Raw genomic sequence first — 16427 nt, 5'->3', positions numbered from 1 at the left:
AATTGCACACATAAAAATGGTTAAGATGAAAAGTTATTTTACCACGATAAAAAAGGTCTACTGTTTGGAATGAGGGTCCTGTTCCTCCAGAAGTTGCGTGTATCACTTAGCCCTCAGCATCATCCCCCATAGATCTGCCTCAGCTGCAGAGTGCCACCTAACCATCGTCATGCCTCCTTCTGGGGAAGCCCACATTCAATGACATTTGGCTCCTTATCCCAAATCCAGCCAACTCTAAAGGATCATCCTAGATCCAGAGTTGTCTGGTGACTTTAAGAGGCCTTCGATGGGCTTCGACTTGACCTGAATTTTTCCATTGCTCTTCCTTGCTACGAAGAGTTTGCCAAACCACAGACTCTGAGATAATAGACCCTTCAAGATCTCTTTACTTCAGACACCAGCCACAGTCTCAGAAGTCCCCAGGGCCAACCTCACTTTAGACCAGTTAGCTACAAATTCAGAGATCCTCTCACATTCAATAATTTCTTAGAAATACTTAATCTGAAACAACTCCTTCAGGTTCAATAATTCATCAGAATGAGTCACAGAATATACTTATGATCACAGTTTTATTATAGCAAAAGAATACATATTAGAACTAGCCAAAAGAAGAACTCATAGGGCAAGACCTGAAAGGTCCCGTATGTCAATCTTGTGGTCCTCTCCTTGTGAGTCTAGATCGATTACTGCCTCCTGGCCACACTGTGAGACAGCACTGAGTATTGCCCACCAGGTAGCTCACCTGAGCTTCGGTGTCCAGAGTTTTTATTGAGGCTTCATTACATAGGTGTGATTAATTACATGATTGCCCGTTTGATTGAACTCAGTTTCCAGCCTCTCTCTCCAAAGGTTGGACTGGTATCACTTTGCCCAATGTTCCAACACTTTATTTATGAGTTTGGTCTTTTTGGCATGGCCAGTCTCCACTTTGAGTCATCTCATTAACACAAACTATCAGGTATGGTTCATGGGGCTCATCATGAACAACCAATTACTCTTATCATTAAATTTCAAGAGCTTAAAGTTTATCTTCTAGGAGCTGGGACAAAGGCCGTATCTCTCCTTAGGTGAGGACAAGTTCCTTATTACACATCTGCTCTTCCCTAGGTATTGAGTCCAGGAGCATTGCCTGCTAAACATCTTGCATGCCAATCACTGTCGCAGAGTCTGCTTCACAAGGAGTAATAAAATTATTTTTAGAAGATTTTAAAGATAGTTTCAAGTTAGTTCTTTGAATTGTCAGCAATGTTGTATAAATTACAAACCCAATGCTGGGCTCAGTAATAGGAAAATTCAAGGAGAGGAGATGAAGTATAGAAATTTTGGGATGGTCTGGAGGTCCCCATAGAAAATCTTAATGAACCTAGAAATCCAGACTGAGAGATGTTTGATAGAAAAGAAATGCAGAATTTGAACTAATCAGGTAAGATAAAATCTACATGAGTATTACACTTTAAAATGTTTATTTTAAAATATTAAACCCTAGGATGTATATAAAATATGACTTAAGAATAATAATTTATTTGGCCTCTGTCAACCTCTTCAAATTTCTATAGGTCCTATGGTCCAAACATAAGCATGCTCCTGCCCCTGATTTTGGTTACAAGTTTGATCAGGGTTCCCTGATTCCTCTGTTCATTAGGTTTTGGAGGCATTGAGCATGCGGCAATCATTGTTTAATAGTAAGGATATTCTTGTCCTTCTGGGAAGAGCAGGTTCCTAAAGAACTGAGGAATATTCCAAGGCTCGTCCATTAGAATGCAGAGATACACAGACGGGTGACACTCAATAGTAGAAAGACTAACTGCATGCTGGCAGACACACTAAACTCTCTTCTTGTTTCCACTGTTGAAATCCACTAGCATATAGCTGCTCGTATTCTCAGGAAGACATTTACTCTCTTCCAGGTTACTAGCTCCTTCTACCCCCACACCCACTCAATTTTGTCATTGTACATCCTCTTTTCCTTTCCTCATATCAAAGCAATTACATTATCTGAGCAACATTGCCTTAGGTATGATTTGCTTTTCCCATTCTTAAAAAACAGCTCATATAAACATTTTGCTCTTGCAACAGTGTTCTAAATGGCTTCTAAATATTGACTGTGCCTCCCTTTACATAGAAGCCAGATCAATTTTTTAAGTGTCATCAGAAGTTATGACTTCTCTACTTAAAAACTTCCAGTCATTTTGTGTTACTCCTAAACTCAAATCTGAACTTTTTGCCAAGGTCTATAAAACCCTTCATTATTTAATCTCTTCAATTCCTTTTCAACTCCTCATGGTGCCTGGACCAGCACTGTCAGCATCATCTGGGAGCTTATAAATGAAAATGTTCAGCCCCCACTCCAGACCCGCTGAATCAGAACCTCTGCAGCTGGAACTCATATAGTTATAGGTTAAAAAAAACCCAGGTAATTCTACTGCATACTAAGTTTGAGAACCACTTGTCTAGACATATTAGCTTTCTTATAGTTCTTCAAACAGATCATGTTCTCTTCAGCTTTGAGGCTATTAAACTTAATTCTCTATGTCTAGAATGTTCTTCCCCTTTCATACTCAACTTTCCCCTTAAATATCGGCACTTAAAGATGTCTCCCCTGACTACCCATCTAAATTCTCCTGATGTTGTCTCCATCAAGTTAGTCTCTGTTCCTCTTTTACCATCATTGTCTTCTAGGAAAACTCACACATGTTGTATATTACAAAAGACAACCTTTGTACCAGGCTGTCTCAACTATTCTCTTCCAAATTAAACTGACATGGGTTGTCAAGACAGTGAGTTTTGCTCCTCTTCCAGTCCAATGTCCTTTGTGAGATGTGATATTATTGGCATAAACAGGCAAGACACTAGGTACTTTCACTGCTGAAACAATACTTTGGTAGAAATTTGTATGAAGAAATTTCAAAAAAGGCCATTGATTGTGGCAAATAAAAATTGCATGAGACATAGTCAAACAGGTATGAAAGACTTTATTTAAGATTACTGCAATAAGGGAAAGAGATTGAATTCAACTCTACTGAAAAAAAGTCAGGGAGATTTTTAAAGTGAGAGTGAGCTAAAGGAAAAGTACTGAAAGATGTTAATGGGAGGTTAATAATGTGATTAGGTGTCTGTGTTTGCTAATTGCTACTTACTGAATTTAGGCTTCTACTCTCCTACAGAAGCTGGGAGATAGGGGTGCTCCCTTTCATGATGATTACCTTTCAAAGAGAAGGCTCCCAGGTCTTTAAGAAAGACATTCCTGGGTTGTAAAACTGACCGGCGGCTGGAAGAAAATTTATCTACATTACAAAAAGGCAAAGAAAAAATCTGCAATGACAAGTTTTCTAAAGTAAGTGCTCTAAGAAAAGAGAGGTCAAAGGTCTATAATCAGAATAAATCTGTTTCAAGTTTTTTCAGCTGAGGTAAATGTTAAATCAATTGGTATACAAAATTTACATTGTTGTTTCAACTTAGTAATTCTTTTTTTTTTTTTAACTATGATCTCATTAACTAAACTCCATGACCTACAGGGACTGTTGTGGTGGCAACATATCATAGATGAGCAGACATCAAAAATATTGTTTGACTTAGACAATCAAAAATATCAAGAGCAAGTCAGCAAAAGTCAGATAGATGTTAGTTACCACAATTGAAAATCGTCATTCTTTTTCCAGTTTCCAAACCCAAGTCTGTTTTCAGACTCAAATCCTAGATATTAAAGGGGATGTGGTTCCTTCTTTTTGGAGGCCAGTTATATGGTTCTTCAAAATGGTAATATTCCTCAAAAATACCAGTTGATGGCAAGTTGATTCTGTTAGATTCCTTCCATTCTGGAGTGGGCAGTGATTCATTTTTACCAAGATTAATATTTCTTATTTATGATTGCCCTTCCTGACTGCACTGCCTTGGCAAACATCATCGTCTAAAGACTTAAAACGTCCAATTTCTTTATGGTGCAGAAGATATGAAAACAAATATGCTATATTAGGAGATTCACAGGTCCTAACGTATTCTATATCACCTGAAGCCTCTCAGCATCACACACCTGGAGAGTGGAAGTTTTGTGACTCAATTCCTGCTCTCATGAATTGTAATACAGTGCTCTGTCCTGAAACCATACTTGAAGATATGTCCCCTTTTTAGCCAGATTTTATCACTGTCTGGTCTCTTATATTTGGGCCTCAGTGAATTCACCTGTAAAATTAGGCAACTAGACTGAACAACTTATTAGTTTCCAATCAAATCAAATATTCTGGGTCCTATAGTTTTTCTATCTCTAGTGATACATTTTTTTAATATTTTTTTATTTTTTAATTATAGTTGGCATACAATATTATATTAGTTTCAGGTGTACAACATAGTGATTATACATTTATATAACTTACCAAGTGATGACCCTGATAAGTCTAGTATCCATCTACCATACACAGTTATTACGATATTATTAACTATATTTTTTATTCTGAGCTTTACATCCCATGACTACCTTGTAACTACGAATTTGTACTTTTTAATCCCTTCTCCCATTTTATCCACCTTTCTAACCCCCTTCCACCTGGCAACCCTCAAAATATTCTCTATTATCTATGAGTTTGTTTCCGTTTTGTTTATTTTGTTCTTTAGAGTCCACATGTAAGTGAAATATAGTGATACATTTTTATAGCTTATTTTGGAAATGCACTAAGTGAACTGTAGAGAAAAGTTTAATCTCACCAATTACCAAATAAATGATTTATCCATCAGTGTATTTTCTGTTGGACTTATAATGTGATATGATAAACTCTGAGGATTTAAGCTCTATGAGGGCAAAGATTCTTATCTGTTCTTATTCTCCTTCCTTACTGCTGTATTACAAATACCTACAACAGCCTGACACACAAAAAGTGCTCAATAAATATTGTTGAATGAGTGAATTTGATAAGAAATAGCAATTATTTTCAATAAATTTTATAATTCTTATTCACCTGTCCCAGTTGGTACCTGAAGACCTGAAGTGGCTGGTATCGACCTGCAGGACTGGAAATCCAAGCTGAGGTACAGTAGAGTAAGTAAGTAAAAGGAAGGGATGACAAGAGTAGAACTGAGAATAACAGAGGAGTCACCATAAAAGGTTGAGACAAAGTGCTTACAAGGCACTCTTAACCAGAGTCACTTATAGAGGACCGATGAAAAGCAAAATTCAATGTAATTAAGAGGTGGGATTTCTTTAGACAACTGCTGCTACCACTGTCAGCTCAAAAACCCAAGATGAGTGTTCCCATTACTGAACACTGAGTGTTCTCCCAAGAACTTTTTGTAGAGCCCTCTTGATGTCCTTGTTCCGTAGGCTGTAGATGAAGGGGTTCAGCATTGGGGTGACCACAGTGTACATCACTGAGGCAATCATGCCCCTCCAGGAAGATGCATCAGATCCAATATACACACTGAAGCCTGTCCCATAGAATAAAGAAACCACGAACAGGTGAGATGCACAGGTAGAAAATGCTTTATATTTCCCATCAGCTGATGGGATTCTTAGGACTGAGGAGACAATTCGGATATAAGAGAAAAGAATTCCTGAGAAGGGAACAATGCCAAGAAGGCCAGTCACCATATGTAGCAAGATGTAATTGACAAGTGTGTCTGAGCAGGCAAGCGTGAGGGCCTGAGCAATTTCACAGTAAAAGTGTGAAATTACCCAATTAGTACAAAAGGACAGCCGCAACATCAACAAACTCTGGATCAGGGAGTATGTCAAGCTGATGAACCAGGACACAAGAACCAGCAGGCCACAGTGGCGGGGGTTCATGATGACTGAGTAGTTCAAGGGGTGACAGATGGCCACAAATCGGTCATAGGCCATCACAGTGAGGAGAAAAGTGTCCATACCTCCAAAAACCATGAAAAAATACATCTGGGTGATGCAGCCTGCATAGGTAATGGATTTTCTCTGTGTCTGGATGTTCGCCAGCATCTTTGGGATGGTGGTAGAGGTGAAACAGATGTCAGCAAAAGACAAGTTGGAGAGGAAGAAGTACATAGGAGTATGGAGGTGGGAGTCAGAGCTGATGACCAGGATGATGAGCAGGTTCCCAAGCATGGTGACAACAAACATGGACAGAAACAGCCCAAATATTATGGGTTGAGGCTCTGAGTCTTGAGAAAATCCCAGGAGTAAAAATTCTGAAACTCTTGTTTGGTTTCCTGATTCCATGTTGCTGACACATCAGCTAGATGATTGAGGAAGGAAAAGAACATGAAATAGACACTAGGAAAAATTAGATTTCTCTGATTTTTAAATTCCTTGATGTAAATGACTGGACATAAAAGCCTTAACATTACAAAATTTAGGAATTCTATATTCTGTCATATGTTACATGCCACTTTTCATAATGTCAACCAACCCCTGTCCATTGTCCTCTGGGACATTCATCCATATTCTTTATCTCTGGCTCAGAATTATCAATCTAATTCTAAGAGCAACTTTGGACTTTAGAGATAAAATGGTACATACTCACTCTAACCCAAATGTGTAACATGAGGTTCAGTGAAGCTCGGTAACTTGGTCTGGGTTATTTGCCTTGGGACTCAGGAAAGGTCAGATAACCAAGTCTCAGAAGTGAGAAAATTTGAGAGATATCAAATATCTGGACAGAGCATAAGAGGATGAGTATAATGTAGGTTTATTTCTTAAGGAGAAAAAGAAAGAAAAAAAATGTTATTCCCAAGTAATAAATTACATTCACAAACAAAAACTCATAGGCACAGGGGGTGGCTCCATAGTGTAGTGGTTAGCACGTCTGCTTTACACACAGAAGGTCCTGAGTTCGTGCCCCAGGTGGAGCCACAGACCATACCCCAGGTGTGCCAGGCCACCCAAGTGTGCTAGGGGTGCCAGGTCCCAGGGGCACCAGGCCCCGGGTGCAAGCTGCAAGTGTGTGGTAGGAGATGCCCCACCTTCAGAGGTCCAGTTCTTAAGGGAAACAGCAGCAACTGTAGGTCAAGGGTGGAAGTGGAGAGGGGGGAATTAAAGAGGGAAAAAACTCATAGGCACAGACAACAGTTTAGTAGTTACCAGAGGGAAAGTGGGGAGGAGAGAGGTAGATAAGGATAAGGGGAATCAAATATATGGTGACAGAAAAAGATTTGACTTTGAATGTTGAACATACAATGCAATATACATAAGACGTATTATTGAATTGTATACTTGAAACCTATATAATTTTATTAACCAATGTCACCTTAATAAGTTTAATAAAAAACAAATAAACAAATGCTTAACATACAAGAAACCAGCAACATCTTGTAGGAACAGGGACAGATGTTTCCTGGATATTTGTCACTTGACAAAATACCCTTCATTTGTGAAGTTAAGGGATTGGTTAAAAAGTCCAAGGAAAAAGTGGATATTAAGGCTTAAACCATTTCAACACCCTGAGATACTACTACAAAGGTCACAAACAGAATTTTGAGTCATGTCCTCTATCTCATTCATTAAATATTGGGGGAAGAAAAAATTGCATCAGGATTTTTACATATAAGCCTGAAAGGTTGTGGCACTCACATTAAGATGATGCTTAGAATGGGGCTGGAAGATGATGGCACTCATCCAGAGTCCACCTACCCTCTGACTCATTCACTCCAGATTCTGAGTGTCCTATAATAAGACATAGAGGAATGGATCCTATACCTGGGACAAGGAATAGCAAAAGACCATAAAATGATCTTCAGTGTTTTGTGTGCTTTGTTATAAGTATTTTTGTACACTTGCTATACCATCATTCTCCTAACTACAAAAAGAAAAAATGCCACCATTTGTTGTCATCACTGTCAGTCTTCTTAGGTATAAAAACCAAAGTGAGAAGGCAAAAGTAGGCAAAATGGATGAAGGGAGTCAAAGGGTACATACTTTCAGGATTCTCAATCAAGATAATAGGTAAAGTCTGTGCTCGCCTCCTCTCACAACCACTTGAAATTACAACTAAACTACAGAATAGCCATCACTGGAAGTCACCTGGAAGCCTAGCTGAACAGAAGTCCTACAAATGGGGACACACAGAAGAGGCCACCTTAAGACCAATAGGAGGAGTAGAGATGCAGAATGAGTTGGTCCCACACCTGCCTGTGGCAGTTGAAATTTGGGAGGGATATCTCAGCTGCAGAGTTCCCCACAGAAAAACAAGGAGTCCCAGCCCCATTCCAGGTATCCCCGTGCAGTGTTCCAGTGCCAGGAAGAGAAACCCCCAAAACTTCTGGCTAAGAAAATCAGTGGATATTGTGGCTGAGTGAGATGGAGGCTGCTGGAGTCACAGATGTTCCACTTGAGGAGTCTGCACATGGACTTACTCACTGAGAGACTCACTTGCTCTGAGCTCCAGCACTGAGGCAACAGCTCTGAAGGTGTCAGGGACATATGGGGGAGGAACTGAATTGTCTTGCTTTAGGGCAAGGGATGGCAAGGCAGCTTTCTCCCAGACAGAAGTGTTGGCAGTATCCATTGTTTCTGTGTTAAGCCCTCCCCGCACCCAGCATGCAGACACAGGCAGTTGCCATATCTGAGTCTTTATCAACCTGGCTAACACTGGTTGCTCCACCTAGATAATTCCCTGAGATCCTGCCCCACCCAACCTGCGAGCCCACCAACCTGCTTCCAGTGGATTTCCATAGAAACGGCCTGTCTTGGCTCATGCTGCAGATGTTCCTAAAATCTCCCAAAGGTTTGCAAAACCTAAACAAGCAGCATCTGGCCTCAGGAGACTCTGTGCCTTTTGCTGAGCAGCCTCAAGCCCAGCACTAGAAGAAGCCAGCCTCAGTTTATGGCTTGGCCTATCAAGGCATATCCAAGCCCAGCGTGGGTGGTGGCCATCTGCTTGGTGACTCATTAGGTGTCCCCAGGTAGAGTACAGGCTGTAGCCGAACTTGGCCTGTGGTGCGGCCCCTCCCAGGAGGCCCCACCTTCACACTTGGTTGCCAGCTTTGGTCTGAGTCAGAGCGCCACCCAAGGCCACATCCGAGAATGACACACTCAAATTGCAGACTGGGCAGGCACCAGAGCCCTGCTAAAGTGAATCTTGCTCCATAAGGTCAGCCCCTAACCAACAAGTCCTCAAAACCAATCAGCCTGAGGGTCAGGTCCTCTCATTAATGTGAAAACAGCAACCACAACGTCAACTACCATTAGAGGACATGCACAACTTATACAAGGGACAAACCTGAAGCACACCGGTTCGGGTGACTAGGGAGATTGTGCCACTGGGACCCTTAGGACACCTACTACAGAAGTCCAATCTATTAATACTGAGAGACAAAGCAGCTCTACCTAATACATAGAAACACAAGGAGGCAGCCAAAATAGGAGATAAAGAAAAGTGCCATAAATGAAAGAGCAGAACAAAGTTCCAGGAAAAGAACACAACAAAGTGAAAACGAGCAATGTATAAGGTGCAGAGTTCAAAACACTGGTTAAACAGGTGCTCGATGATCTTAGGGGAAGAGTAGATAAACTCAGTGTGAACTTTAATAAAGAGATAGAAAACAAAGAGGAACCAGGAAGAAATAAAAAATACAATTAGTGAAATAAAGAATACCTTAGGAGGAATTAATAGTAGAGTAGAAGAAGCAGAGGATTGATTCAGCGATTTAGAAAATAAGGCAGCAGAAAACACCCACTCAGCACAGCATCAAGAAAAAAAGAATTCAACAAAATGAAGATAGTTTAAGGGACCTCTGGAACAACATCAAGAATACCAACATTCATATCATAAGAGTACTAGGAGAAGAGAGCAAGAATTTGAATATCTATTTGAAGAAATAAGAATGGAAACTTCCCTAATCTGGCAAAGGAAAAAGGCATACAAGCCCAGGAAGAAGAGAATCCCAAACAAGATAAACCCAAAGAAGCCCACATCAAGGTACATCAGAATTAATTAAAATGCCAAAAGTTAAAGACAAAGAAATATTAAAAGCAGCAAGAGAAAAGCAATTAGTTACCTACAAGGGAGCTCCCATATGACCATCAGCTGATTTCTCAACATAAACCTTGCAGACTAGAAGGGATTCGCAAGATATATTCAAAGTGATGAAAAGAAGGGACATAACCCAAGATTCCTCTACCCAGCAAAGCTATCATTTAGAATTGAAGGACAGATAAAAAGTTTCCCAGACAAGAAAAAGCTAAAAGAATTCATCACCACCAAGCTAGTATTACAGAAAATGTTGGAGGAACTTCTTTAAGAAGAAGAAACAAAAAAAAAGATAAAAAATATGAATAATAAAATGGCAGTAACTACATGTCTATCAACAATTACTTTAAACGTAAATGGATTAAGTGCTCCAATCAAAAGACATAGGGCAGCCAAATGAATTAGAAAACAAGACCCTTACATATGCTGCCTACAAGAGACACACTTCAGATTGAAAAACACACAAAATGAAAATAAAGGGATGGAAAAAGATGTTTTATGAAATGGAAACAAACAAACAAAAAGCAGGGGTAGCAATACTTATATCAGACAAAATAGACTTTAAAATAAAGGCTATAACAAGAGACACAGCAGAAAAAAAACAGTAATCCTACTTCTGGGTATTTATCCAAAGTAATCCAAAACACTACATGCGCATTCATATGTTAATGCAACATTATTTACAATAGCCAAGATATGGAAGAAACTTAAAAATCCATCAATAGATGAATGGATAAAGAAGAAGTGGTACATATATACACTGGAATATTGCTCAGTCATAAAAAAGAAAGAAATCTTGCCATCTGCAATAATATGGATAGGCCTAGAGAGTATTATGCTAAGTGAAATAAGTCAGACAGAGAAAGACAAATGCCATATGATTTCACTTACATGTGGAATCTAAAAAGATAAACAAACAAACAAAGGAGAAACAAACTCACAGATACAGAGAACCCTTTGATGGTTGCCAGATGGGAAGGGGGTTGCGGGGACATTTGAAAAAGAGGAAGAGATTAAGAAGTACAAATTAGTAGTTACAAAATAGTGATGGACACATAAAGTATAGCATAAGAAATATAGTCAATAATATTGTAATAACTATTAACATTGTCAAATGGGCACTAGATTTATCAGGGTGATTGCTTCATAAGTTATAAGTTATATAAAGTCTAAAATCACTATGTTGCATACCTGGAACTAATATAATATTGTATGCCAACTGTAATTAAAAAATAAAAAATATTAAAAACAAAAAGAAAAAAGTACAAACTTTCAGTTATAAAATAAATAAGTAGTGCAGATTTCATGTACAGTATGGTGATTACAGTTAATACTGTATTGCATATTTAAAAGTTGCTAAATGAGTAGATCTTAAAAATTTTCATCATAAGAAAATTTTTTTTTATAATATGTATATTGAAGGATGTTAACTAGATTTATTGTGGTGATCATTTTGCAATATATACCAATATCAAATCATTATGCTTTACACCTGAAACTAATATAATGTTATATGTCAATATCTCAGTTTAAAAACCCAAAGCAAATAGTGTCTCTGGAATGATAAAAATGGCCATATCATATGCAAATTGTTTAGCTATGGATGAACATCTTTCTTCTGTCCCTTTGGGAGAGGGACAATTTGTAATCATCTCTGGTGGCTTCTGATCATTTGAAGAGTATTCTAAGAAAATTGTCACAATGCATCTCTAAAGTATGATAGTTTGTAAAAAATTCTCTTGACTTTTAATAATGGTGGCTTGCTGTCTTGCATTCTTTTGTTTTGTTTTGTTTTGTTTTGTTTTATTAAGCAGAATGAAATAGAGTGTATGGGAGATGTCTGATGCTGGATATTCCCTGGATTGTGCTGTGTGTGTTAATGGTATTGACTGACTTTGAACAGAAGAAATCACTTTTCTCACTGGTCTATTGCAGGGGCTTCCTTTCTGGTCTCCAAATTTCACTTTTGATTCCTCCACACAGCAGCCCAACTGATATTTCCAAAATGCAAATCCGATCATATCGCCCCTTTGCCTAAAATCTTCAGAGTGCCTTCCTGCCACCTTCTGAAAACATCCAAATTCCTTGGTTATCATGGCTCCACTCTGACCCTCCAGCCTTATTTCTCACTACTTCTAAACTTTTTTCCTAAGTTCTGATCATTCTGAAATACTTCTCTTTGCCCAAATGGGTCATATTCTCTTAAGTTTCTGCAATTTTTCAAGACCTCCCTCTGCCTAAAACTCTCTCTACTTTCTTCTCTTAATTCCTGCCTGCCATTATGTACTTGGCACAGCTCTGCTTATGTGATTTCCAACCTCCTCGGTTCTCAATGCTACCTGAGTTCTTAGCACACAGGGGATTCTCCATATTGGTTTGGTGGCAGAATTAATAAATGGATGAGCATACAAACCAATTTTTTTCCCATTGCTGCACCTCGTTATATAGTCCCTGGGTGTCCATTACCCCAAAATCTCCAGCAACTCTTACCTTCAATGAGGTCAATATATGGAGAAAGAATAAAAGAAACAAGGTGTTGATGGAAGAAAGATAGAAAGGGAGACAGAAAAGAAATATAAAGTTTCTACTCATTTAATAACCAGGTCCTCCTTTCATCTCTGGGCAATATTTGTTCCCAACGTTGATCTCTGCCAAGTCTCAACAATTTAGCCTTTCTCTTGCTTTTACTCTCTCACCAGGGATTGTTACCCACAGAAGCATCAGGGACTGCTTTTCTACTGCCTTTGACTGAAGTATCTACATACACATCCCTTACTTTCTGTCCTAATTATCCAGAGACATAAACAGAAGATGACTAAGAGACTAGAAAGAGAAATCACAAGTGTATAAAAAGTCGCAAAGGATTTATTGTTACACGGCTGTTCTTCCAGGATTATAAATGAAGATATTCATCGTCTTCCAATTCCCTTCCTGGAAGTCCCTCAACATTCATATTCTCAGCCTTTTTACTTGCATTTGAAACTGCTAAATACTTTTCATTCTTTTATGAGAACACTGCTTCCTTTGCACTCTCCCTTCAAATACTTGAAGATCCACTTTCCAGGAGAGAGCAATAGCAGGAAAGTGAATAAAGTCACCCATTCTTTCACTTCCGGTTACAGGACCCACAGGACCTGGAAAGGAGAGAGCCAGAGAGAGGTAGACACTGGACAAATGCTCCCTCTCTCCATCTTCCCAGTGCTATTCTAAGCAATACCTCATGTCTGACCCTCATCCTTTTGGGCTCACATGTAACATCCGATGCAATTTCTCTATGCTTGCAAGTACAGCAGGTCTCCCAATAATATTGTTTCATTCAATATTGTTTTGTTATAACTTTGATGAAATGCTGTAGGAACTTAACTGTTATTTGTATCAGTTAGATTATCCTATTGTAAAATGAGTTTTATTATATGTCATTTCTCTACAGTTCCAAGAACCTACCAAGGATATTAAGTGAGAACTTACTGTATTTCATGAGCATCATGGAGGATAATATTTAAAATTCCTTTTCATGACCTTTGCTGATTTGAGAAATGGTTAAAGAAAGGTCAGCCTCTGAAGCTGGAATATGTTCTTAGATGCATATTGCTTCCTCTGACAAAGAGATGTACAGTCCATGCAGACCTTCCAGGTTTAGGCAGTAAGTGTGTTTGACAAAGGTCAGAAGGTAATTATTTGTCCAGAGAGATGATTTTATTTCTAGGATAGTCAAATATTCCTTCCTCAAGCCAAATAAAAGATTGAGATAATGAAAGATATTCAATAAAAAATAATAGACATGAAGGAGAAAAACTAATGAGAATCAATCTTGTTCCAATGGACAAGGTGGTCTGGATGCTGCAGGGGTTGTTCTTAGGTTCTTGAAATTCAAATCTACTGCAATAATTTTTTTATAAAGTGCTACCTGGAGTTGCAGAAGCAGCTGAATTATGATTCAAATGGGTCACGAAATAGGTAATAATATTTATCTTAAAAGTTACTCACACATTAGAAACCTTTTACCTTAGGACTAGAAACTAGAAATTAAAATTGGAAGATACAGCCATTTATCACACTTTCCTATTTACCCATGCATCAAATAAATATGTCCTATTCTTTTTCTTATATTTAATGTTAGTGGGAAATTTTCTTGAGCCATGCCAGAAGTAGAATTGAACGAGGCTGTTTGTCAGTCTCTGAAAAACTCCTGGAAGCCACTCTGCACAAAGGGCTTCTTTGGGACAAGCTAAGAGTTAGGTATGGTTTTTGACCTCTGGGAGCCCACCTTCCAGAGATGGATGCACAAACCAGTATCGTAATACTGGTTAGTTAAATGCTAAGATAAAGGCAGCCTGTAGAATGGGGTACTGAGAGGACCCTCGAATCCTACTTGGAGGAATGGAGCCAGAGAAGGGTTCCTGGAGGAAGTGCTCCCCGGGCAAGGAGTTCTATAGGTGGATAATTGAGCAGGAGCTTTTCTGGCATAGAAGAGAGCAAGGTCAAAGGCACATAAGCAAGAACCAGCACGGGACAGAGTGCTTCTAGCAATTTGCTGAAGCACAAAGATGGGAACAGTGAAGAATGAGGTTGGAGAGGTGATCAAATCTCTGGGAACCTTGAAAAGAATAATGAAAAAGAATGGAGGCTGTGGAGGAATCACAACCAAAGGAGTGACATGATTTGTCTCACAATTTTCCCTGGTGTCTAGAGTGAAAGATGGATTTCAAGCAGGCAAAACTAAGGGCAAAGGGAATGGGGTGGGGAATTCTCACATCATTAGAGTTGAAGGACCAAGGCACTTGTTTTAGGGAAGAGGAACAAAGGCCAAGAGAGGTGAAGAAATAACTCTGATCTTGTTAATGATCCCATGTCCCTACTTATCCTTAAGACCTGACACCCAAGTGGAATCAAGGGTCAGTATAGGAAAGGGACATGCGAGTTTTAATGTTCCCAGAATGTTCCCAGAGCAAAAGAGTAGGCTGTCAATCAGGGACTAGATTTTGGACTTTCCCACTCCTTTACTTTCCCTCTTTAACCCCCATCCCAGTCTTCAAATGCTGTGGGCTTAGATACCAGGGAACTCAGATCCTTCTCTCTTGAAGGTCTTTAATAAGAAAGATGGATAAGGGTGCAGAAGAAGGGGGAAGGACAGATTCTTTTTGAGAAATAGGAGATGTTCCCAAGCAAATGAGAGGGGCAAAGAATTTAAAGATTTTTCTAGGCTGAGTGAAGATAGAGGCTCTGGAGTTCTTAAGCCAGGTAACAAGAGAAAAGAGTAAGAAGGGCTCAAGACTTCAATGTGAAGAACCTAAAGCTCTATCAGCACCTGGGAGCATCCATTTGTACACCTCAGACTGGTAACTGTAGCACTGCACAGTGTGATTCTGAGAAGTACTTTGGTGTCAGAGTGGACTTGGGGTTAGCCTCTTTATTTCCCATTCCATAATCTCCATCAACCATCCAACCAAATACAACTGAAGTAAAAGCTCACTATGCAATGGCAACTTCAAATAAGGAGTCTAGCCATTCACTTTCCTATGCAGTTAACCTCTAGAGTTCATTCTACAGCATAAGATTTCCTCTGCTCTGTGCTTAACAATAGTCAATACCCTCTTCACCAAACCACTTTTTCCCCCTATTTCCCGCAACACTTACTGAGCTTTGCAGGCTTGGCAATGTGGGCCCACCAGAGAGGCCAACACTCCTGAATCTTATTCTCTCACAAAAAGGGGGTGATGAAGAAGGAATTTTTGTCCCCCAAAAGAGCAAGGATACAGAGCCAGGCATGTGGTATAGGGCCTGCATAGTTTCTCCTGGAAAAGGCCGGAGTGTCTTAAGTCTGGCACACGAGAGCCTAGGTGACTATAAGTTGTGTTTCAGGTTTTGTGACCCTGGAAGTGGAATCCCCTCTGAAGCTTGTTAGATTAATTGATCAATGGATCTTTGATTCCCTGGCCAGTTTAACTCCTCAAGGGCAGGGATCACAAAGGAAGGGATCTCTGACCTGCCAACTCCTTATCCCTGAGAGACTAACGGTGGGGCCAGCTTCAATTCCTTTCTCTGGATCCCTTTCTTCTGAGAAGAATCACTCTAGTTTCCTTTGGATCTCCTCTTGGGGATAAGTGTCATCATTTTCTGACTTGTAGTTTCCTCATTGGATAGATGGCTGTGTAGCAAAGGGTCCCAGGATTCACGAGGGTAATGGGCCTTGAACATTAGCTTGCACCAGGTGACCTTAAAGATTTGTTAGAGCAGATTTCTGAGTCCCATCCCCCGATGTCTGTCTTAGTAGATCTCAGTTTGGATCTGATAATTAGGATTTTTCACGAGTTCCAAATTTCGCTTGTCCCTACGACAGCCCATTGAGAACCATTGCCCTGAGATAATGTTTCATAATTTAAGCTTTTTAAAACTATCAGCTGAGGCTCTTATTAATACAGAACTTCTCAGACTTTCTTATCCTAGACTCACCTGGTCAACATCTCTGGGAAGAGAGCTTGAGAATCTGCTTTTAAAAGA

The 16427-nt window shown here is 39.4% G+C and overlaps 1 protein-coding gene across 1 annotated transcript; it reads right to left on the bottom strand.

The window, feature by feature from the left end:
• Positions 1-5245: 5245 nt before the first annotated feature.
• On the bottom strand, positions 5246-6178 carry LOC120586534 (olfactory receptor 7C1). Its single transcript, XM_039842911.1, has one exon. The coding sequence runs from the start codon at positions 6176-6178 to the stop codon at positions 5246-5248; it is 933 nt and encodes a 310-aa protein (XP_039698845.1).
• Between the last annotated feature and the right edge of the window lie 10249 nt (positions 6179-16427).

This window comes from Pteropus medius, unplaced genomic scaffold (genome assembly GCF_902729225.1).
Source record: "Pteropus medius unplaced genomic scaffold, Ma_sr-lr_union100, whole genome shotgun sequence".
Classification (NCBI taxonomy): Eukaryota; Metazoa; Chordata; class Mammalia; order Chiroptera; family Pteropodidae; genus Pteropus; species Pteropus medius.
The sequence above is the reverse complement of the archived record's forward strand: the minus strand, read 5'-3'. Positions and strand labels throughout refer to the sequence as shown.

Coding starts and splice junctions, on each gene's coding strand:
- LOC120586534 (XM_039842911.1), bottom strand. CDS start 6,178: ATGGAATCAGGAAACCAAACAAGAGTTTCAGAATTTTTACTCCTGGGA.